The 25,211-nt window shown below is 46.3% G+C and overlaps 1 protein-coding gene across 4 annotated transcripts in view; it reads right to left on the bottom strand.

Moving 5' to 3' along the window:
* WDR27 (WD repeat domain 27) overlaps nucleotides 1–25,211 on the bottom strand; it is a 248,528-nt gene that overhangs the window by 112,102 nt on the left and 111,215 nt on the right. The window contains exon 25 of one of the 4 annotated variants that reach the window (XM_017894966.1): nucleotides 24,904–25,138. The exons of the other annotated variants lie outside the window; for them this stretch is intronic. Coding sequence (XP_017750455.1) covers nucleotides 25,064–25,138 — 75 coding nt within the window. The 3' untranslated portion in view covers nucleotides 24,904–25,063. Of the gene's footprint in view, nucleotides 1–24,903; nucleotides 25,139–25,211 lie in introns of those variants that run through there. 4 annotated transcript variants of the gene reach the window in all.

The raw sequence follows: 25,211 nt of genomic DNA, 5'->3' as shown, positions 1-25,211 counted from the left end.
AATAAAAATAAATAAATAAATAAATAAATAAAAATAAAAATATCAAAGTATTTTTTAAAAACTTGCATTCCCCTCCACATACTCAGTAAGTTATCAGGACAGAAGATTATCCCTAAAGTAAGAGACTGTCTTCATTACCCTTTTCTATATTGTATACTGTTTTAGACTTGAAAAAACATATTGATTGAATATAAAAATGGGAGAATTTTTTTATAGCAGCCTGAGAGTCTATAAAGCCCTCTTAACTTTATAGTGTGTCTATGATCGGTAAGAACGATGAGAGCATAAATCAGGCCACTATATTTCCCAACACTATCCAAAAATTTCTGGGTTCAAACAAAAAGGTGTGCGCTGCATTTCCTCAGAAATTGGTCTAAGTCCAATACTCCCTTTGACATTTCTATTTCCCACAAACAGCGACGGCTTCTGCACATAAAAACTCCTCACTGAAGTGATCTTGTGTCCAAGTATGTTAATTCGTGATTTTGATCATATTTGAATTTAGCCTCTTCTGATTGCTATTCTACAGATCAGTTGATATTCTTGCCTCAGGAAGCATCAAGTGAACAGCGCATGCTCTAGATATTACATTTAATATTTAATAACTAGTAATATGTAATAATTCGTGCTTAGAATATCATCGGCCAGGCTGGAAACAGAGCCGGGTGCACCGCTGGATCGCTGAGTTCGAGAAGAAGCACTGGGTTCCCATCCTGGTGGAGTCCTTACTGCTGGATGTGAGTCTTGCTGGTCAAATGAGTGGAGACCCAGAGCACAGGCAGCCGAGGGTTGGGCAGTCAACGGGACGGCGGCTCATCTGCAAATAGTCAGTGCGCACCTCCAGGCGACAGGACGCAGGGACCCTGCAACAGAGTCCTGAGATGGAAAAGCCAAACTTGCAGGCTTTTCCATGGACCTCTGAAATAGAAAGTCTGGGATAAGGGCCCAGAAATCTTCATCTTTTCAGAAACACTCCAGTAGATTTTTATGCAGTTCCATTCTGGATGCCATGATTTTCCAATTCAATTATCTGTCACTCCACTAACTTAAATGCAGTACTCATCCAGAGTCCATAAGCCATAAATCCACAGTATAGCAGGCTTCTCATTTTGACTACTGTTGGTGAGAGGTAAGTTACTCACATTTGAATCCTGGAATAAACCAGCTATTACTGACTCAAGTTCAGAATCTTTTGTTTTACACTGTAGATCATAATACATTGCACTTGGAAGTGACAGGCCTGACAGGCTCGGATGGTTTACAGTAAAAATAATAATATCCTACCAGTTCCGTACTTCAGTTTCCTTCCCTTTCTGTTGAAGAAATTCCGTCAGCAACCACAAATCTTGAAGCCAATCCCTTATTTTCTCATTGTCTTAATTTATCATCTGGACAGCTCATCCCTGCATGGCAGTGAAAGACCAATACTATGTGAAGAACATTTTTTTGGCTCTTATATAAATCACTTGAATGTAAAGAAGGCAGCGCGGCGATGGCAAGCGGCCTGCTTCTGTAGTCTGTACGGCGGCCTTTACATTCATGGTTTGGCTGCTGACTTTGCTGGAATCTGCAGAACATTTTCCAAAAGGAAGGTAGTGTAGATTCCTTACGCATGAAATTAACTTTTATGATGTGGGCATTGATGAGACAGTCAGGAAATATCTGGAAATGACACACTCTTCAGAACTATAAATTGTAAATGAAAACACACATTTGAAACCACGCAGGGACTAAAAAAAGAAAAAACAAGCATTAATGCCACATTAATAGAAATATAATATATATTACCTCTCATAGAAATAAGAAACTTTTTTGAAATGTTGATTTGGAACTGAGTTCCAGTCAATAAATTTGAGAAGGAAACCTTTCTCCAGTTCCCGAGTGTCCACAGTAAGAAAGATATGGCTTCTGCTCTTGAATCTGCCCTGAAAGGCTCCATAGAGCTCACCCTGCTTTTCTTCAAGATGCTTCCCAGTGCTCGCTGGTGGTAGCAGAACCCACTTCTCTCTTCTGCCCTTATACAGCTTTGTGGTGTGTAGGTAGACACCGTGCTGATGAAGATGGAATCTGAAGTCAGATCAATGAGGTGCGAAGCCTTGCAGGTCCACTTACCCACTGTGTGCTTTTGTTCAGCATTTTAACTTCTTTGTGCCTCAGTTTCCTTATCTGTAATAGGAAGGTAATGAGGTATCCACTTGTTGAGGCGGTGATTATTACAGTTACACAAAGCACTTAAGGATAGTGACTGTGACACAGTAAGCACCTAATCAGTGCACGTAAATGTTGAAATTGACCTCTGATATGGTCTGGCTGTGTCCCCACCAAAACCTCCACTTGAATTGTATCTCCCAGAATTCCCACATGTTGTGGGAGGGACCCGGGGGAGATGATTGAATCACAGGGGCCTGTCTTTCCCGTGCTGTTCTCGTGATAGTGACTAAGTCTCACGAGATCTGATGGTTTTATCAAGGGTTTCTGCTTTTGCTTCTCTCTCATTCTCTCTTCCCTGCCACCATGTAAAAAGCGCCTTTTACCCTCCGCCATGATTGGGAAGCCTCCCCAGCCATGTGGAACTGCAAGTCAAATTAAACCTACTTTTCTTCCCAGTCTCAGGTATGTCTTTATCAGCAGCATAAAATGGACTAATACAATCTCAAACCATTTTGTCTTTGGCTACAAATAAGAAGTAAGGTGTGTGCACACGGCCCAGACAAGAAACTCCAAGTGAGAGCCAGGCAAGCCCAGTGTGCAGGGAGGCTGCCCACGCCTGACAGGACAGCACCAAGGTGTCGGGCAGAGCCAGGTCCAAGGGCCAGGGCCCTGTAGCTCTGAATTCGAAGATGGGCTTGATGCTGGCCCTGTTGTTGATGGGATACTAACTTTGGTCACTTTACCCCATCATCCTCAGCTACATATCCAGTACACACAATAATTATCAGATTGCTTTATTATTACTGTTTTTATATATTACATATTTATAAAACATAGACTACTGTAAAAACGTAAACTATACATTTTATACTACCCCAGGCAGATACACACACACCCCTCACAGGGTTTCACACCATATCAATCTGCTCTGTGGAGGGGAGACCTACTCAAGGGCCAGAAAGATCATATAATCCAACACCTAATTTTAGAGTTAAGAAAATCAAAGTTCAAAAGGTTTGCTGAGGAACTACATGGGCAAATATATAGAATTTTTTTCTTATTATTTAAATATCTCTAAGAGATAACTGTTTAAACAAAATTGATAATGACCTAGTGTGGAATTTACAACAAATGCTGTCTTAGTCCATTCAGGCTGCTGTCACAAAAATGCCATAAACTGGGTGGTTTATAAATAACAGACATTTATCTCTCACCATCCCGGAGGCTGGAGGTCCAGGATGAAGGTGCTGGCAGTGTCTGGTGAGGGCCTCCTTCTCATAGACAGTGCCTTCTCACTGCCCCTCACATGGTGGAAAGTGCCAACAAGTGCCCTGAGGTCTCTTTTATGGGGGCATTAATTCCTGTCATGAGGCTCTTCCCTCATGACCTCATCACCTCCCGATGGTCCCACCTCTGAACACCATCATCTTAGGAGAGAGGCTTTCAACATATGAATTTGGGGGGCAGAAAACAAACAATTAGATCATAACACCGTAAAAGTAAAATGCATGACAGTAGTAGCACCCAGCCTGGAGAGGAGAAATGGAAGTTTGCTGCTGTAAGATGAAGTGGCATTCTATCACTCAGCGGTAGAACACCACAGGTAAGGATTTATACTTTAAATTACAGAAACCTCAGATTAACGAAACAAAGAGTTACACCTAAGAAGCCAAAAAAAAAAAAAAAAAAGATGATAAATGGAAATACAGAAAATATCTAATGGAGTCAAAAGAAAGCAGAAAAATAAAAAGAAAAGAAAGATCAGAAGGAGCAAATAGAAAATGAATAAGCAAGACAGAGTTTTAAACATAATCACATTAACAATCACATTAAATATGAATGGTCTAAACCCACACATTAAAATGCAGAAATAGTCAAATTGGATAAAAGATCAAGATGCAACAAATACAGCCTATAAGAAATGCACTTCAAACAAGGAGACTCAGATAGGTTTAAAAAAATAATTTTAAAAGATATACCATCCTAACACTAACAAAAGAAAGCTAGAGTGGCTACTTAATTTCTAACAAAGTATATTTCAAAGCAAAAAATATTCCCAGGAATAAAGACCACCATGTTATTACAATAAAGGTGTCTACTCATTAAGAGGACGTAATAATCCTAACCTAATAAAGTAGCTTCAAAATAAAAGAAAAAACTGATAGAATTACAAGGAAAAGAGAAAACCTAGAGGTATGATCAGAGATTTCCATGCCGCCCTCAGTCCTGGAAAGGACCAACAGACACCACATAAGGATGTGGAAGACTCGTGGACACTCCCAACCAACGCGACACGGTTCTCAGATCCTGTGCCGCCAACAGTGGAGTCTGCATTCTTTTCAGGTGGACACAGAACACAAAGCAAAAGCAATCCATTCAAGCCATGCAAAGTATTTCCTGTGTCCATGCGGTCTTAAACTGAAAATCAATAAAAGATTTCAAGAAAGACCTCAACTATTTGAAAACCAAACAGCACACTAACTTTCGACAACCCATGAATCAATGACAAAAATCAAAAGAGAATTTCAAAAGTATTTTGAACTAAATGAGGATGTAAACATTTTCGCAATTTGGGGGATCCCCTCAGGCAGCAAATAGGGGAGCGTGGGGCACCCACAGCTGTGTCAACGGCTTCTAAGAACAGAAGGGGGCCTCAGCAGGCACAGATGTGACTCCAACTCTGCAGGACGACAGGCTCTGGCCTCTCCGCCTCTGTGCCAGGCTGCACGAGTGCCCGGGCACAGGACAGGGGAGATTGCAGAGGACACGGGGAGGGCACGTGGGCATCACAGTGAGACCAGTGGGAGCTGGACGGAAGGTTAGACTCGGGGGCATTTGAGACATAGAAACTGGTAAAAAAAAAAAAAAAAAAAAAAATTGTACAATCTGCAGGAGTGAAATAAGGAACAGAGAGGGGTGGGGAGGCTGAGGAGGTAGAGTATGAGCTTGCAGGAGGGCTCCACGGCTCCCGCTCAGGTTCTGGGAGTTGCAGGTGAGAAGTCAGGGAGAGGAGGCCACAGCCTGGGAAGGAAACGCTTGGGCTGGCTCAGAGTTTGGAGTGTGAGCGCGGCAGCACTGCGGAGGAATGCCCAGAGCAAATGGGTCTAAAGGAGACATGCTGGGGCTTTTGGAGAATAATCAGAGATCACAGTTGAAGATGAGGAAAAGTAGGATCAATTCAGAGGCAGCATCAAGTGAGGAGACAATAAAGCTGACAGTGGACCCCAGAGAAACCTGCACATGGAGAAACGTTTCCTGCTCAGTCCACCCTGGACGCCTCCCTGAGCCGTGGCCCCCAAGGCTGCCCCACCAGCTGCAGTGGAACCCAGGCTCCTCCACCTCTTTCCTGCAACTCCACTGCAGCCAGGGTCAGGGACGGAAGAAATGGACTTGGTGAAAAAGACAAAACAAAGCCAAAAAAGTAAGAGCTGAACCATGCGTGAGCCCCGACGGGAGCCCACCACCCCAACAGGGCCTCCACAAAGCCAGACCCTGAACACCGAAGCATTCAGCTCACACCAGTCAGACCCGACCTGGCTTCAACTCCAAACATGTGCCTGAACTGACATCCGTGTGTCTCTAACGAACCAAAGGTTATGTTCAGTCTAAAATTCAAGCATACCTTAAAAGAAAAGCTGTATTCGAGGGCAGAGGGGATGTCTGTGAAGAAGGCGGCACGGAACTGTGCTCACGAGAGACAAGAAGAAGTCACTGGCCACAGGGACGCGGCCACAGCATCTCTTCCGCTTCAACATCACTAAGACATAAGTTTAATCAGAACAGATTTTCTTTCTTATTTTACAATTTAAAAATCTAGCCCATGAGGATAAGAAAGTTTACTTTCCAAATTCAGAGTCTGCCTTAATTGTGTGATTTCTGAGCCCACACCTGAAGGGGGACACGGGTGGGTGGAAGTTTAAAAGGAAGAGTCTGCATTTCTTGAGCGGCTCAGAGGCATTACAAACGTACATCCATGACATGATCCGGCCTTCACAAGACAGTGGTTGTAGTATTCAGGGATCCCTAAAGGGACAGGACTCATAGGACAGATGAGTATATGGAGGGGAGTTTATTAGGAGAATTCACTCACACCATCACAAGGTGAAGTCCCACAATAGGCCGTCTCCAAGCTGAGGAGCAAGGAAGCTGAACCAAGTCCCAAAACCTCAAAAGCAGGGAAGCTCACAATGTAGCCTTCAGGCTGTGGCCGAGGCCCGAGAGCCCCTGGCAAACCACTAGTGTCAGTCCGAGGTCCAAGAGTCCAAAAGCTGAAGAACTTGGAGTCTGATGTTCGAGGGCAGGAAGCAGCCAGCACAGGAGAAAGATGGAGGCCAGGAGACTCAGCCAGTCCAGTCCTTCCCCCTTCCTCTGCCTGCTTTCATCCTAGCCAAGCCGGCAGCTGATTAGATGGTGGCCACCCACACTGAGCGGGGGGGTCTGCCTTTGCCAGCCCACCGACTCAAATGGGAATCTCCTTTGGCAACACTCTCACGGACACAGCCAGGACAATACTTTGCGTCCTTCAGTCCCGTCAAGTTGGCGCTCAGTATTCACCATCACAGTGGCCCAGGACAGCGGCAGGCATCACGAGGCTGTGAGAGGCTGCACTGCTGCTTTGTGGCTCCTGGATCCGTGTCCCTCCCTCGCCACCTCCTGACCTCTCCGTGGCTGACCACCCTCCACGTCTGGGGAGAGTGTGCTGGGCTGCGAGTCAGGTGCGAGGCTCCCTGGAGGACAGCGTCAGCTGGAGGCGGCTCTACCACTCAGCACCTGGACAGAGCCCAGTGCTTACACTGGCTCCCACGAGAGACTCTCGGGCTCACCCATCTGCCCTGGGAGTGGCCCTGACCTCTCTTCTCGCACCGGAACACTCCATGGCTCCCGTCTCCCAGCCCAGTTTTCTGGCCCTGCCACCCATTCCATCAGCTAGCCCTTGATGTGCCTCAGGTAACCAAATGTGTGAGTAAAGTAACGAACACCTGTGTCCTCATGCCAACACTGTAACGAACGACCGCGTCCTCATGCCAACACCGATGTGGACCCCACACGCAACCACAGGTGCAGAATGGGTCGGGGAGGTAAGTGACCGTGCCAGGGACCAGCACACGGGAGCCCCCACCAGGTACACCGTCAGGGAGCACTCCTTCCACCTGCACGCCTGCCCAAAGCCTTGCCGAGCCAAGCCCAGCCGAGCCTCAGAAGCCTCCCGGCCTGGAAGCGCGGTCCCGCCACCTTGCCGACGCGGCAGGAGATGTGTTCTGACCAGCGTGGGAAAGAAACTGTGAATCAAGAGATACCCAGTACTCCCGTCCCGGTGAACACACTGATAACGTGGCTGTGTGTGCTTCTGCCGAGACTTACGGCCAGTTTCTAAATGCAAAGCCTCATTTTTGGGGGGTAATTTTATACCAAGATTAAACTTTAGTCACTCACCAGAAGACTAAATTTTAATATGCAGTTCTACATAATATTCTAAATTAGAAATGTCTAAGGAAATGAAGACTCTATTTCAGATAAGGCAGAAGACTGCCCCACATCTGTGACCCATTTAATATTTCAAAGCGACCCTGGAGTCTCATCTCCTAAAAACACCTCCACCAGGTACTGGAAATCTGTATCCCCCTCTTGCCTTACGCAGTGGAGAAACTGAGGGCTCCCTTCACAATGTGTGTTCGTAATCACACAGATGCTGGAAGGGTTCGAGCATGTACACCAAGCCACTTTACTTCCTTTACTTAATCTGTTCCTAAAGAATGAATGTTAAAGAAGAAGTTTTGTAAACCATTCTGTTTTTAGAGATAGGGTCTCGCTCTGTTGCCCAGGCTGGAGCGCAGTGGTCCAGTCCTGGCTCACTGCAGCCTCGACCTCCCAGGCTCCCGAGTAGCTGGGATTATAGGCATGAGCCACCACACCCAGCTGATTTTTCATTTTTGTAGAAATGAGGTCTCACGATGTTGCCCAGACTGCTCTCCTGGGCTCAAACGATCCTACTGCCTCGGCTTCCCAAAGTGTTGGGATTAAAAGCATGTGCCACTGTACCTAATTAACTGATAATTATGAGCTCAGCTTTTACTTTTAGGATCCATGTGTCTTCAGTAGCTCAGTTTTGTCTGTTATTCATTAGAAGAAACCAGATCAATTAGGTAAGAAATAAAACATTTTGTAATGTAAACAATAGCACCACTAGACAAAGCTCTGATTCTGATTTCTAAAATTTCTCAAGTCAATTCTGAGAGTGACACCAGGGAAGAAAGCTTGTGGCTAGACAGCAGCCCTCCTCATGTGGACAGTGGTGAGGGCAAGGTGGTCTGATAGCCCTGGCTCCTGGAAGGGAGCCCCCACCCCACAGAGGGGCCGGCCCTCCAGCACCTGCCACAGACCCTGAGAGTGGCCACTGTCCCGGGGGCCTCGAAGAGACTCTCAAACCACCTCACGTGATGAGAAACGACGTAAATATTTTGATGATGACCATTAATTGGTTTTCATTGTTCTGTCATTTATTAAGATGGGCACGTACTGAGTATCTTTGTATTGTTTAAATCAAATAGCCAAGGAACCTGAATTCCGGGGCCTGTTGGAATGGAGGCAACGTTAGAGGCTACTGGAGCACTCACTCTCACCCTGGGTGTTGCGAGACGGCCATGCACACCTCATGTAGAAATGTTTTCTGAAAAGGATAGTCAGATTCCAGTGTGGGGGATTCAGACAGTCTCAGAACGGAAGTTGGTAACAAAATCAGCCATAGTCTGCGCTTGACTAAGATCAATGGCACAGCTGTGCATTTGAGACAGTGGATAACAGGTGTGGACACTGAAACTGGGAACTCAACTCCAAAAACAAAATTAATATTTACTCTACTTGGCTTTATTTTTTAAAAAATGCATAATAGGCCAGGGCAGAGGGGAGGCATCCCACATAGAGACACCGCAAGTGCTGGGGAGACACCGCAAGTGCTGGGCAATGCCTGGGAGCCTCAGGCACCAAGCAAGCCAACAAAAATGTCTGCAGGGACCAGAGTCTGATGGGCAGCAGCTCGAGCCAGGTGGGGCTGTCTGGGGGACCTTTGGAAATCAGTCAGGCACTCTGGGCTGTGGCAGTGACACCTGGGGTGACTGGTGCTGGTGGGGAGGACCAGGGATGCCACACCTCTGGCATCATGTAGGTCAGTCACGCACACTTGGGTTTTGTCTGTGAGAAACACCATTTGAATGGGGCCCTTCCCTACAGGTGTGAGGAGTTCAGGTTGGGGCAGCTACTGAGAAGGGCACCCTCACAGATGGTCCGCGTGGCACAACGGTGGAACCATAAAGTACACTCACTGGTTTAGGAGTATCGCTTTCTGGCCAGTGCGAGATTCCCAGTAAGACGTCCTCAAGCTCTAAGTAGCTTGGCTTCTTATAGAGACTCCCTGGCTAATTGGAGCCACGGCAGGAACTCTTGGGGGCCTCCCTGACACTCCCCAAGAGCAGAAGATGAGAACTTCACACAGAGCACCAGGTGTAGACGCTCTAGTGCGAGCCTAGGAGGTGCTTCCAGCAACGCCAGCAAGACCGAGGCGGCGTGCTGAGAAACACGGTGTGGCCCACACCTGTGCCACGCTCTGAAACAGCAAAACTGCACTGACCAGAAGAAATGTTGGAGGCTCTTCCAGTCCCCTCACCCCACAACTGATTCCCGTCTTAGAAGAAGCAAAACCCAGGGCTGCGAGTCCTGCTTTTTAGGGTGCCACCAGGACCTGCACCTCTCTTTCCACACCAACTTGGAGGCCGCAACTCTGAGAATAAAGTAGGAATACCACAGAAGAGGAGTCAGAGCAGCGGTCCACTGTGTTCCTAGAGAGGCCGGCCTTTGCACCCCAGCCACTCTGCAGACCAGACATAAACCTGGGAGGAAGGGCCGCCAGCTCCAGTGCTGAGAACACAGCACAGAAAAGCAGCATCTGTGCTCCAGGATGAGTAAACAGAGACCCGAGGGAGCTGCCGAAACCGCACTGCAAACAGGAGAGGGAGCATCAGCTCCACCAGGAAGGGCTTCTCCTCAAGAGGGCTTTGGGGAGACCAGTGGTTCTCAAACAGGTCCATGGAAGCCCAAGTCTGACGGCAACCACTCGGGAACCAGAGGCTGAAGGAGAAAGAGGCGGGAGGTGAGTCCCAGGCTCTGCCACCACCCAGTCAGAAAGCCCCCATGATTGTGCAAGGTTCCATCTGGACAAAGAGTTTAAAAGTAAAAAAATATCGAAAACCACTTCTGAAGGAAACAAAACATTTCTTATAACATACTTGCTCCACATCTTGTACATGTCTTCCATGAAAAATAAGCAACAATCTGCAGGAGACGACAGGAAAGGCACAGCTGAAATGAGACAGCCATGCCCAGGGAGTAAGGACACAGGCTCACACTTCAAGTCACTAAGCTCAGTACTTCAAGTCACTAAGTTCAGTACTTCAAGTCACTGAGCTCAGTACTCAAATCACTAAGCTCAGTAGAGACTTGCAGATGTGGGAAATAAAGTGGATGATGTAGAAGACCCAGTTGAAAACAAATTCTCAAAATGCTGAAGAAGAGAACATAAACTCTAATAGGCTCACTTTCTCTTTTCAAAGAAAATAAAATTAAGCTAATTGGTTGACAAACAGGGAAGACCCAACTTTCCAATACTACATATTCCTGAAGGACAGATGGAAATGGATGGATTGTTTTCCAGTATTTATGCTTAGCTGTTTTATTTCAAGATTTCAAATCTTAGAAGAAAACACAACTGAGAGGAAATGGGTTGTTTTTTCATTTCATGCCCCTCATCCCTGTGAAACTTTTCTGTGGGATGTGGTACCGTGTCTGAGTATCAGTCACAGGGCTGTGGCACAATATGGTTTTAGAAGGAAGCCGCCTGCCCGTGGTTTGCTGTCCCTGCTTTGCTCCCAAGAGGAAGAGACGCCGCCCACCCAAAGGCTTCGGAGCCCCTTTCATTAACAGAGAACACAGCAAACAATTCCACGAAGACAGCAGGAATGCACAGAGGTTGGAGTGGCAGGCAAACAGCCAACACACACCGCTGGGGCCGTGAGGCTACTGCAGCCTGAGTTTCTGATGCACCAAGATGGTTTTGTACACAGGAAAATTATTTGTGGTTTATTTTTATGCTTATAAAATTATAATTCAATTCATTAAACACTTAACATTTTAAAACCCTAGTCTTTAAGCTTTTAATCCCATTTAATATCTTTTATTATATTTAGAAATCTAGTAAATTTTAACAATCACGTGCAAAGTAGCCTTTGATTCATGTTAACTCACAATGAACAGATTAAATCCCTTAGGCAATGAGTTAAAGTTATAACTTTGTTAAAGTATTTTAAAATTGTTCAGTTTCATTTTAAATTTACTATATTAGATTTTCTTGAATACTTAAGTGACAAAAATAAAACGTAAGATGGTCCTGAGTTCTTAATCAATTATTAAAAATCTAACAAAGCAAACATATAAATATGGTGAATTTTAAGTTCTCTTAAAAATGTAAATGCCCATAAACTTTGTAAAATTTTCTTTTTTTTCTCAACTAAAAAGTCACAAGTCCACGGTCAACACAGATGTCAAATTAGAATCAGATCTTTTAAAATATCAACATCCCTAAAGCATTGCAAATGACTTAAATATTAATTATTCCAGGTTATTCCTAAATTCATGCAAGTCTATTAATGCTATGGCTTTGGTGTATTTTGCCATCTCTAGATTTAATTTAAGCCACTAAAGAAACCTTTTCCAATCTAAAGTGACTTGGGGTTACCATTCTAGGGGAACTAGAACGTTTAACGACCAAAGATTTTGCCCTCTCACAAAACCCGGAGCCATCTACACTCAGAATGAGTCGTCCTGCCCAACTGACATGCAAGCGAAACCCTTTTTGTAACTGCTGTCCCCGTGGAAGTCTCCAAACCCCACCCTTGGATAGTGGGGCTGGCGCTGGAGCTCTCAGGCTCAGGTAGTGCCTTTTCCTGATTCTCTGGCCCTGCTGGAGGCAGCTATTTCTGTCTCCTGTTGGTTGGGCTTTGCTGTACTTAGCCTTCTTGAGGGCAGGAGTGTCTTGCATGCTGCTGGGCAGAACCCTGATGCCGTCCCATCCGGCACCACGGAATGCCATTTCCTCCTCATCTACCTTCATGGTCTGCGGGGCCATCGTGTACGCACGGCACGTGAACTCTGCAGATCTCTTGTGGTTGATGCTGGTCCCACCACCACACTCACGGCCACAAGGAAACCACAGGTGCCCTTCATGGAGCAAGGGGCTGGGGGATCGTTTAGCCAACGAGAAAGACCTGGGTAGCTGTAACAACTTAACTGTGAACAAGGACAAATACAAGGACTAAAACAAATGAAAAACAAATTTCAACACAGAGGAAGACACTAGACCAGGTGGGACCCACGGGGAAGACAGGAGAGACACAGAACCTTCTCCAACCACTGTGAAGTGTGAAGTGCTGTCTTCAGGAGGACCCGAGACCCGCAGTGTGTACGTGATGCTGCACTCCCAGGAATACTTGCAGTAAATCATGCAATTCTCTTTACAGATGTAGGTTTACTCCTTCTCAGCAGTCCTTTCTGTTATCTTTAAAAAGCTCAACTGGCCAGGGGCCGTGGCTCTCACCTGTATTCCCAGCACTGTGGGGGGCCGAGGCGGGCGGATCACCTGAGGTCAGGAGTTGGAGACCACCCTGGCCAACACAGTGAAACTCTGTCTCTACTAAAAATACAAAAATTAGCCAGGCGTGGTGGTGGGCACCTGTAATCCAACTACTCGGGAGGCTGAGGCAGGAGAACTGCTTAAACCCAGGAGGCGGAGGTTACAGTGAGCTGCGATTGTGCCATTGCACTCCAGCCTGGGTGACAAGAGTGAAATTCCATTTCAAAAAGAAAAAGAAGAAAGCTCCATTTAGGAAATCTCTCCTCAGAAGACAGGATGCAGGCCAGGAGCCTCCTGTGGCGGCCAGGAAGGAGGGGACAGCAGGAGGCTACACCTCAGCCTCACCCTCTCAGCCAGGCCCACTCCCTGCCGGGTGTTCTCTGTATACAAGCATCACCACAGAGTAGACTGTTTCAATTGTGAGTACTTAGAAGAAAATAGTGCAATCTTGCTCCTGAATTTATAAATTAGCTGATAGAGTGATCACAGATATCACAGGTTTTTATCCTATGTAAAAACCAAGGAAAGTAACCTTTCCTCCAGGTGTATACTTATGTCATTTTTCCTTGGCAAAGCTAAACCACAAACCTCAAAGTAATAAGGCCTAAATAAAACAGATTTAAATTTCACCCCACATGCCTTAGTCAAAAAAAAAAAAAAAGATGACTCAAGGAAGAACACTGGAGATTTAGTTTCCCAGAAGTTAACCATGCTGTCTTTGCATTTCTATTTGTACGACTCATATAGGTTACTTCTGGTAACCCCACTCTCATCAAAGTCTTAATAATTAAAGTGAACGGCATGCAGCTCAGTTCCCAACTTTTTGGACTCAAACCAGCAATCAGCAGGAAAAGAGCCATGCTATCCTGGCATAAACACTTATGTTCCACATTCAACATCCAGCAACCACTCAAAAACTGCAACAGGCCAGGTGCGGCAGCTCGCACCTGCAATCCCAGCACTTTGGAAGCCGAGGCAGGAGGATTGCTTGAGCCCAGGAGTTCAAGGCCAGCCTAGGCAAACTGGTGAGACTGCATCTCAATGCAAAAAAAAAATTAGTTGGGGGTGGTGGTTTGAGCCTGAGGACTGAGCAACTCAGGAAGCTGAAGTGGGAGCATCACTGGAGCCAGGGAGTTTGAGGTTGCAGTCAGTCGTGATCACACCACTGGACTCCAGCCTGGGTGACAGAGCAAGACCCTGTCTAAAACAAACAAACAAACAAAAAACTACAACACACACCAAAGAGCAGGGGAGGTTTGGAGGGAGACCAACTGTTTCTCGACAGAGCAATCAACAGAACTAGATTCAGAAATAACCCAGATATCGGCACTGTCAGTCAGGAATTAAAAATTATTATAATACGTTAAAAGTTCTACTGTCATTTCAGCAGAGACACAAATCTCTGGAGGAAAAATTTTCTAGGCCTACGATAATCAGAATAAATCAAACTGGAAAAAGAGAACAAAACAAAACACAAAAAGCCAGACCAAATCTACAGGAAACATACTGTAAATATAAAGATGAAAATTTTAGTTTTAAATTAAAGCTACAGCAATCACAAAGTCAAGAGATGAAGACCATCCCATCCTGGCCAACGTGGTGAAACCCCGCCTCTACTAAAAATACAAAAATTAGCTGGGTGTGGTGGTGGGAACCTGTAGTCCCAGCTACTCGGGAGGCTGAGGCAGAAGAATCGCTTGAACCCGGGAGGTGGAGGTTGCAGTGAGCCGAGATTATGCCACTGTACTCCAGCCTGGGTGACAGAGCGAGACTCCATCTCAAAAAAAAAAAAAAAAATTAAAAGAATTCCAAAACCTAGTAGCCTGTGGAACAATGTGCAATCTCGCTAGTATTCAAAGAGAGGTAAATTAAAATTGGGAGGTACTGTTTCTTGATAATTAACAAAGGTAATGCAAGTGTCAACAACCACAGCTGGTGAGGAAGCAAACAAGAGGAAACACTTTGAGAAGCATTTGTCTATAGCAGAACCCTTTAAAAGTTTATTTTTCTCAGTACTACTACTTCTTGAGAAAGTAATCTAATCTCGAGAAAATAAACCCAGATACAAAAAACACTGTATGCCCAAAGACATACATCAAAACACGACTTACAGTACCAAAATATTAAAAACCATGTCAACTTCCACTCTAAATGATATAACTATCTTACAGATAAATCAGTTTGCAAATGTCCATTTCTGCCTTTCCTGCATGTGTCAACGCGCCACATGCCGGCCCCGGAAACAGCTGTCCCCTCGCCGCCCTGCAGGCCTTCCCTCCACACTCTGGCATTTTTTCCTTCCCAGGAGGTTGTGTTGCGGCCTGAGCCCCCCGGGGTGCACCTGGCCCTCTGCCTTCATCTGCGTCTTGTCTTTCACTGAAAGTCTCCAAGAACCCCCCAAGTTTCTACCTTGTGTTCTAGGGTAACAGTACTGACATGGTCTAGATGTAACTCAGTATAGCTGGAAAAACCAAAGCAAGTCTTCTTATAATAAATCCTGCACAACTGAGAAATTGAAAAATTGAAAATAAAGCCGAATTACCCAATACAATGCGAAAAGAGTTTTTACATCATCTTACATTAATCCTCTTTTATTTCATTACAGTTGACCCCTGGACAACAAGGGTTTGAACTTTCAAGTCCACTTATAGACGGATTATTTTTCAACCAAACTCGGATCAAAAATACAGCCTCCCAGGATGTGACACCCAGGCATCTGGAGGGCAGACTTTTTGACGATGTGGGTTCTGCAGGACTTGAGTGTGCGAGGATTTGGGAGCACACCGGTGACCTGGAACAAATCCCCCACGTAGACCGAGGGATGACTGTAACTATTTTACCACTGACAAAAGATAAAACTTATTATTGTGATAGTAATATAAAATCAATTTGATAATATAAGGTAAGGTGATATTTGTGACTCGGTTATCCATTCCAATAAATTGTATCTCTTTGTATCTGCGTGTGAAGCAGCTTTCTCCATACCTAACCTGCACGCTTCCTGTTCTCCCTGAACTCCTTGTGTGAACGGTAGGGTCCCTCTGCAGCCCACACTTTCAAACTCAGGAACCCATCAGATCATATCACAACTTTCTTTCATCTTCTGCATCTCTGCTTTGAGATACTTCTGCCTTGCTAGTTTTTTGCTGGAAATAAGTCTTGCTTGGCTACCATCTCAGCCAGGATAATTTAACTACGAAGCTTCTTGAATTTGTGTTCCCATCCTAAGCAGTTCAACAGCTACGCTGATATCTTATGACAAATATACCACTGTCCTCAGATGTCCAATAAACCAAAGCTGACAACGCATCCCTAAGTCATATCTGACCGGGTACATGTGGCGCGCAGCTGCAGTTCCTGGCAAGACACCCAGGTGTGCTTCAGAGTCTTGGATTCCGAAGGCACTCTGCAGAGCCTGTGGTCCCTTGTGAGCTGTTACGGTTCCTTACTCATTTTGAGAGTCCTCTTAGCCACAGGCATTGTTAGAATAATTTTGTAAGTACAAGTATAATCCTCTTCTTCCAAAAGACTCACAAGTCTTATTTTGACAACTGAGCAATAACAGTGATGAAAAACATTACTTTTTTTCTTTTTAAGCATATCTAGAAATTTACCCTGAGAGGCTCAAAACTTTAGTTTTGGAAAGGGGATAACCGTTTTCACAATTAAAACATATTAAAACAAAACAAAACAAAAACAAGTCATGGAATCTGTCTCCTGCTTTTCAAAAGTGACGTGAGTTCCCTGAAACAAGATGGGTGAGTGCCACACCTGCCCCAGATCACACACTCGAAAGCCAGGTTCCCAGGAAGTGCGGCCTCTGTCCCAGCGAGAGGTGGGAAGTTCATCCTACTGTTCCAGATCTTCACGATGTGCATTCATGAGCCTGAAATCATGGAGAGGGTGGGCCAGCTTCCAGCACTCGGCGAGTGCATGGTGGGGGCCGGCGCCCTGTCCCCAACCCTTTCTCACAGCCCAGTGCTCTCATCCTCAGTCCCGACACCACAGACGCCACTGTGGAGGGGCCAGGTCAGCCACACCTCCAGGAAAGGAGAGCTAGAAGGACAATAGCTTATCTCTGCAAGTGTGTATTCAGATCAGGGAAGTCACCCAAAAGCATGAGATGAGAGGGAGGAAGCAGGGAGCATGGGTGGGCATCGTGCAATCCATCGAGGGCCTGAATGGGACAGAAAGGTGGAGGAGAGTGGCTTCACCCTGCTATTTGTCCTTCTACCTGCCTGTTTGCGCTGGGACACTAGTCTTCTCTTGCCCTTGGGCTGGGACTTACACCAGTACCCCCCCCACTCTTCCCCCATTCTCAGGCCTTTGGACTCAGGCGGGAACACCACCACCAGCTATCCTGGGGCTCCAGCTTGCAGACAGCAAATCTTCTCAGTCTCCACAATTGCATGAGCCAATTCACATAAAAAATTCCATCCATCCATCCATCCATCCATCCATCCATCCATCCATCTCTCTCCCTCTCCATCCATCCATCCATCCATCCATCCATCCATCCCTCCCTCCCTCTCCCTCTCCATCCATCCATCCATCCATCCATCCCTCCATCCATCCCTCCATCCATCCATCCATCCCTCTCCCTATCCATCCATCCACCCACCCACCCATCCATCCCTCTCCCTCTCTATCCATCCATCCATCCATCCATTCATCCCTCCCTCCCTCCCTCTCCCTATCCATCCATCCATCCCTCTCCCTCTCTATCCATCCCTTCCTCCCTCCCTCCCTCCTTCTTTCTCTCCATCCATCCATCCGTCCATCCATCCATCCATTCATCCATCNCCTTTGGACTCAGGCGGGAACACCACCACCAGCTATCCTGGGGCTCCAGCTTGCAGACAGCAAATCTTCTCAGTCTCCACAATTGCATGAGCCAATTCACATAAAAAATTCCATCCATCCATCCATCCATCCATCCATCCATCCATCCATCTCTCTCCCTCTCCATCCATCCATCCATCCATCCATCCATCCATCCCTCCCTCCCTCTCCCTCTCCATCCATCCATCCATCCATCCATCCCTCCATCCATCCCTCCATCCATCCATCCATCCCTCTCCCTATCCATCCATCCACCCACCCACCCATCCATCCCTCTCCCTCTCTATCCATCCATCCATCCATCCATTCATCCCTCCCTCCCTCCCTCTCCCTATCCATCCATCCATCCCTCTCCCTCTCTATCCATCCCTTCCTCCCTCCCTCCCTCCTTCTTTCTCTCCATCCATCCATCCGTCCATCCATCCATCCATTCATCCATCCATCTCTCTCCTTCTCTATCCATCCATCCATCCTTCTATCCATCCATCCCTGTCTCTATCCATCCATCCATTCCTCTCCATCTATCCCTCTCCCTATCTATCCATCCATCCCTCTCCATCCATCCCTCTCCCTATCCATCCATCCATCCATCCCTCTCCCTCTCTATCCATCCCTTCCTTCCTCCCTCCCTCTCTCCATCCATCCATCCATCCATCCATCCATCCATCCCTTTCTCTCCATCCACCATCACCTATTGATTCCGTTTCTCTGGAAACGTGTTTCTGTAACATGTGTTTTATCCTCCTACTGGGAGGTTGGTGTTATCACTCCCCAACACTGACCCTGAGCTGTTGAAGGCAGGTGGCCTGTATTTCCTGTCTGGTGGGAGGGCTGCCCTGTGTGACCTAACATCCTACTCTAATCAATACGCAGCCCGCTCTCTAGGCCAACACATGCACTTTACATGTTAATATGCCGGCGCTGGAACTTAGAGGGGTCTTTTCCTACAATAAAAATTGCAAATCATTATTTTGATGCACCATCTAATAGATTTTCTCAAAACAAAAGCTTGAGTCACATGCTTCATTTTGTGGGCATGATTTTACACAACATTATGTGTAGGTTGCACCAGGGATTTAATAAAACAGAGAAAGAACATGCTACTTTAAAAAGGAAGGATGAATATTTCCAGGTTCAACAATTTCACAAATGTTAGTGAAGGGATAACATGTATCTTAAAATCAAATAAATGTTTTACTGCAACATGAAGGCTTCTAAGCCTATCTGCCATGTGTTCCTGAGGAAGCACTGCTGTTTCAGAGACCTATCTGATAACCATACTGGAAAACTGTGCACTGCAAAGTTTTGAGCAACGGGCCTGCTTTAGATACTTCTATAGACAGAGACAATTAGCACCAGATTAACACCACTCCTAAAATTCAACAACATTACAAAATGAAACGTGGTAAAGTGTGTTCATGTTTGGAAATATTTATTCTCTGTGTCCACCCACCCTCAGGGGACTCACTCTCCACTGTGCTAGGCTGGGCTGGGCCTCATGGTGGGCGTGACCATGGGGTATGGGATGTTGGCCAGCCTCCACTTTGCCCCACAGGGGCCAGCAGGTCTGGTGGGACTTCACCTGTCGCCCATGCTCCGAGATGAAGGGGATGCTGGACAGAACTGGATGACCTTCCATGAGTGTTAGGGAAAGCCTTTGGTATTTGGAAAATTCTGTCATGTAACAAAACTCAAAGATGAAGATTACCATAAAATAAATTATTTTTTTCAGGCCAGGCCCGTGGCATACACCTGTAGTCCCCAGCACTTTGGGAGGCTAAGGTGGGAGGATTGCTTGAGGGCAGGAGTTTGAGACCAGCCTGGGCAAAATAGGGAGACCTCCATCTCTACTAAAAATGAAAATTAAAACATGAGCCAGGTGGGGTAGTGTATGCCTGTAGTATCAGCTACTTAGGAGGTTGAGGCGGGAGGATTGCTTGAACCCAGGAGTTCGAGGCTGCAGTGAACTGTGATTGCACCATTGCACTCTAGCCTGGGCAAGAGTGAAACCGTGTCTCAAAAAAAAAAAAAACAAAAAAGAAAAGGAAAAGGAAAGAAATTATTTTTCAAGACTAGAACTCAAGGATCTTTCAAAATATACCAAGTACTTTACAGGGTACTTTCTAGTAGAGGAAACAAAGAAAGATGGCAGCTTTCCTCAAAGGTGTGTTTGTAATTAGCACTGAGAGAATTACGAAAATCACACAGTTAAGTAACTATAAACTCGTGAATCATAGTTATGTATTTTATGTGAATGTAAAGTGGCTTAATTGGTAGTAAGGAAGAAGGATCCTCTCAAATTGCTCCAAAAAAAAAAAAAAAGAAAAAAAAGAGCTACGTGGGCCACAAGAGGGATGCCAGTGGTGAAGAGCAGACGAGACCCCTGCGCCCATAGTGACTTCCTGCCGGTGGTTGCTGGGAGGACACCAGGGGCGACCTGAGAAAGTGGGAATGGGACGCGGAGGTGGCGGCTGGGAGCGGGGGTCCGGGCAGGGCCGCGCAGAGGCGGGGGCGTCCGCGCCGAGCCGGGAATGGCGCCCCCCGATGTCCACACCACGGTCCGGGCACCCGCGAACGGGCGGCTAGAGTCGCCCACAGGGAAAGAGGACTTGGCGGGTGTGGCTGCGTCGGCGGCCTCCAGACGGGGACGAGTGTGGATGTCCCAGGTGTAATCACAGGGGCGGGACAAGGACAAAGCGGCCACACGTGGAGGACGGGCGGGGAGACGGGCGGAGTGAGCAGCGGGATCTCGGCCCGGAAGACGGAGCACGCCCCGAGCCAGGACGGCGGCGCCTCCGGAGGCCGGAAAAGGCCGAGCACCGGGTTCTCCCGGAGCCGCCCTGCAGGGGAGCTAAGCCCGTGAGCCCCGCAGCCTCCCGACCACGGAACACAGTCGGGAAATCGGCCTTTTCCTCCGCGGCCCACGCTGTGATTCGTTACTGCGGCGACGGGAAGCGTCCAAGCGTCGCTCAAAGGCATTGGCCGCCGCAGCTTTTAAACGATTTGCATTTCTGCCTGTTCGCGCTGGGACACTGGTCTCCTGCCCTTGGGCTGGGACTTAACACCAGTACCCCCCAACTCTTCCCCCATTCTCAAGCCTTTGGACTCAGACTGGAACAAACCACCAGCTTTCCTGGACTCCAGCTTGCAGACAGCAGCTCGTGGGACTTCCCAGCCGCCCCAACTGCGTGAGCCAATTCACATAAAGAATTCCAACCATCTCTCTGTCTCTCTCTCTCTCTCCCCATCCATCTCTCACCTATTGATTCCCCTTCTCTGGAAACGCGTTTCTCTAACGTGTTTTATCCTCCTACTGGGAGGCTCCGTAATGCTGACCCTGGAGCATGCTTAGTGGGGAAACGCGGACCCTTCTGAGATTTCAAGCTGGAAGGTGCTCTCCAACTGTGAAACCGTGACATGGTCCCGGAATAACGGCGCCCACACGGTGAGAGGTCAGCACAGAGTTTACCTTCTTATCCATAGCGACGATGTGGGCTGCCATTTGGGATATAAAAACAGTGGCACGGGCTTACCTTCCAGAAAGTCCTCTTATGAATGTGAGAGGCCAGAATGTTGTCTCAGCGCGGAAGGACTTGCAAACACGGCCTAGGTTTTGGATGAATGGCAAGTCTATCTAGATTGGGGTTTTTTTTTTTTTCCAATTTCAAAAAGAACTTTAAAATAAATATTTAAATACAAATGGCAGAAGCAATGTATTTTATCTTATTACAAATATGTGCAGCACTTAACAGATTTCCTACATAGAAGCTCACAGTGGGGCATAAGTGAGTGGGCTTGGAAGCCGTCGGGATGCTGGTGCAAACTCTCAACTGCATATAAACTGATCTGTCTGGATCCCCACACTGTTATCTGAGACACAGCTGCGCTAACATCTGCAAACAAAGCTGCCGGCAAGAACTGGATAACATGAGGAAAGACCCTCACACAGCTCCTCGCTCTTGGGGGACACTCAACAGCAGCTTTGGTTATTATTTTACACAGCATCATTTGTTCCCAAGCAACCTTGTAAAATACACAGGACAAATGCTATTAATGACCATTCCGTATCTGAGAGACTCAGGGAGAACAAGACATCTACAGCCTGATAGACACCTGTGTTATGAAGGACTAAGTGTGGGAGCTGCTGTAGATATCATCTTGCTCCAGGTTCCTAATGTAAGGTCTCTCACCAGCACCCTAGGTACGCGGCAGCAGCCAGAGTCTGCCACCTGGCTGAGCTGATTTCCATTAGTTTCTCCTACTGATTGCAAAGACCATCACAGGCTGGGTGTCAGTGGCACCAGACATGCTTCTGTGACATTTTTCCACCAGGTAACAACAGTCAATAGTGAACTGGCCATTCCCAAAACCTGCTTACTCCTGGTGTCAGATGTCATCGTGCAATGACCAGCTTTGCATTTTATCAAGAAAAACGTGCTTAAGTCATAGATGAAAGGTCTGATCATTTGATGAGGCTGTAATGTGGAGGTAGAATAGAGAGCCTTAAACCTGTTTGTCAAAACACCCCGTTTCAAAGTAGCAGTAATGACTGTGGAGCTAAAAATGTATTTATCGTAAGATACATGTTTTAAGTTAAATTTATAGAGAGTGAGACAGAACATTACCAAGTACCCATCAGAAATTAGAAATTAGGGGGTCTGAGGCAGGGGTCATCAGGGGTTGTTTCCAGAGCCTGGGTCATGACCCTTCTGATCAAAACAGGATGTAGCACAGGAACTGGCCCAAACCAGCTAGGGCCAAGATAGTGCTGAAGCCGTCTCTGGTTGCTCTCATTACTCATTATGTACTGATTATAATTCATCTGCATAAGACACGCCCACTGGCACCATGACGGTTTACAAATGCGTGGAAACAACCCAGAAGTGACCTTATATGGTTCCGGAACTCCCACCCATTTTCCAGAAAGCTCATGAATAGCCTGCCCCTTATTTAGCATATAATTAAGAGTGGGTGTAACTATGCTCACCAGCGACCAACGCGTGCTGCTCTGGGCCACTCTGCCTGTGCGGTGGCCCTGCTGTCATTGCAGCTACCATTTTGCTGCACACTTTGCTCTGTCACCACCACCTCACCCTCGAACTCTCTCCTGAGCAAAGCCAAGAACCCTGCTGGGCTAAGCCCCAGTTTGGGAATTTCCTGCATCAGGTCTGGACCTAGCCTGTAAAATTCTGACCAGCTGATCATAGTTAATACAGAAAGTAGGCCAGGCACGGTGGCTCACGCCTATAATCCCAGCACTTTGGGAGGCCGAGGAGGGCGGATCACGAGGTCAGGAGATCAAGACCATCCTGGCTAACACAGTGAAACCCCGTCTCTACTAAAAATACAAAAAATTAGCCGGGCGTGGTGGCAGACACCTGTAGTCCCAGCTACTTGGGAGGCTGAGGCATGAGAATGGCAGGAACCCGGGAGGCGGAGCTTGCAGTAAGCCAAGACTGCGCCACTGCACTCCAGTCTGGGCGACAGAGCGAGACTCCGTCTCAAAAAGAAAAAAGAAAAAAAAGAAAGTAGCAATCCCCCAAGTGTGAGCTGTGCTGTCACCAATTTCACTCCCCAGTTTTCACAGCTCCAGCATTCTCTCATTACCAGATCCAACTGTTAGACAGGGGAAATGCTGTTGGTGTTTGTGGCACAGACTTCCAGTATTTGACCACACTTGTTCCCATGTTTTCCTTGTGTGTATGTTTTTATATCATAAACAAAATAAACCATGCTTAGGAGAGTCCTATCAATCTTTCCTTCAAAACAGCAGTGCCCTCATATACTGCTAAATGGAATCACATATTAAATAAATACGACCTCCAACTTTACCTGTGCTTCACACAAGAACTTCATTTGCCAGCTGATGGTATTCAATTTAAAGTGAAGCTCTCCTTTCTTATTAAATTATGCAGGATAGGCTTCAAAGGTTGCTGTCTTACTGAGACTTGGATTTTTCTTGCATACAGCTCTTTGGATTGTTGGGAGCCTCTGGTTAATTTTCAGAGTTCTAAGAAAGCTGGTTTTGACAATTTCTGTGACTGTTTTCATTGGCTTTGTGAAGGAGAAGATTTTCGATGTCCTGTTCCACCATCCCTAGTGCTTCTTTATCATGTTTACTTCTAACAAAAACTTTTCCTGCCTGTGGTTATTTCCAAATCTTAATTTTACTTAATTTTATGTGGTTAACTGTCTATTCAATAATTACCAATATTGTCCAATCCTGAGAAAACATATTTTAAAAGTTACTGTAGTCATGATAAGTAATTATTGTAATGCAACGTATGAAAATAAAAACGACTTCCAGTTGTTTGATTTACAGTGCTGGGAAACAGAGGAACGGTAGTGAGGTGACATATGTGGAAGAAAGTGGACTAATATCAGTAAAGAAAGGAAATTTTTAAAAATAAGGAACCAACAGCATGTTGTAATGTATACAACAACATGTATACATTATACTTACTCATGTAAGTATATGAGTAAGTATAATGAACTTAGTGAATTATATATTACAATTCAGTATATGACAATCATGACACTTAATGAATCAGCATGATGTATGCATGTGCATAGCTGGCTGCTTGTGCCTGTTCTTTAGTGGCCTTCATCACGAAGGTTCATGACAACTACCACTTGTTGCTTTTTCCTCTTTATTTTTTATAACTATATTTACACCATATTTGTTTCTTTTTTTTTTGCTTTTGAGACAGAGTCTTGCTCTGTTGCCCAGGCTGGAGTGCAGTGGCACGATCTCGGCTCACTGTAAGCTCCACCTCCCGGGTTCATGCCATTCTCCTGCCTCAACCTCCCGAGTAGCTGGGATTACAGGCGCCGCCACCACGCCCGGCTAAGATTTTCTATTTTTTAGTAGAGACGGGGTTTCACCGTGTTACCCAGGATGGTCTTGATCTCCTGACCTCGTGATCCGCCTGCCTCGGCCTCCCAAAGTGCTGGGATTACAGGCGTGAGCCACCCCACCTGGCCCCTATTTGTTTCTTTAATTCATTCATCTCAAGGGCAATAGAGACCTACCCAACCTTTTTCTCACTGAAAGTTTTCAAGTATTCAAAAAAATTCAGTCAGGCTGAAAGACATTTTGATGCCAAATACTCAAGTGTCAAGACAGCTAACATCTGACTCCCCCATAAATCACTCCCCCTCTCCCCGCTGCCACCCTGCTGGGTCTAGCTTTGGCACTTTTCATCTTTCTTTCTTTCCTGGCCACCCCTCCATCTCGCTGCCCAAATGCCGTTCAAAGGATTATGAAAGAACACAACAACTCAAAACAATATGATTTAAAAGTGCAGAATAGGAGATGGCACAAATATTATCAAGAAACGCAGGTCCTTTCCAGTGCGCATGGCACAGTCTCATCATGGGAAGAGTGAAGCATCATGAAGATGTGCGGCTCAGTATTGTTTGTAATAGGGAAGGAAGGCACAAATTCAAATCCCCATCTGGAGCAGACTGAAAAGAAAAATTAGGGCCAAGGATGGAATTCAGCGGTGATGCTGATGGAAGCTCTGGTCCATGACAGCAC

The sequence above is a fragment of the Rhinopithecus bieti genome, unplaced genomic scaffold, assembly GCF_001698545.2.
Source record: "Rhinopithecus bieti isolate Rb0 unplaced genomic scaffold, ASM169854v2 scaffold_1017, whole genome shotgun sequence".
Lineage (NCBI taxonomy): Eukaryota > Metazoa > Chordata > Mammalia > Primates > Cercopithecidae > Rhinopithecus > Rhinopithecus bieti.
This window is presented reverse-complemented; position numbering and strand designations above follow the sequence as displayed.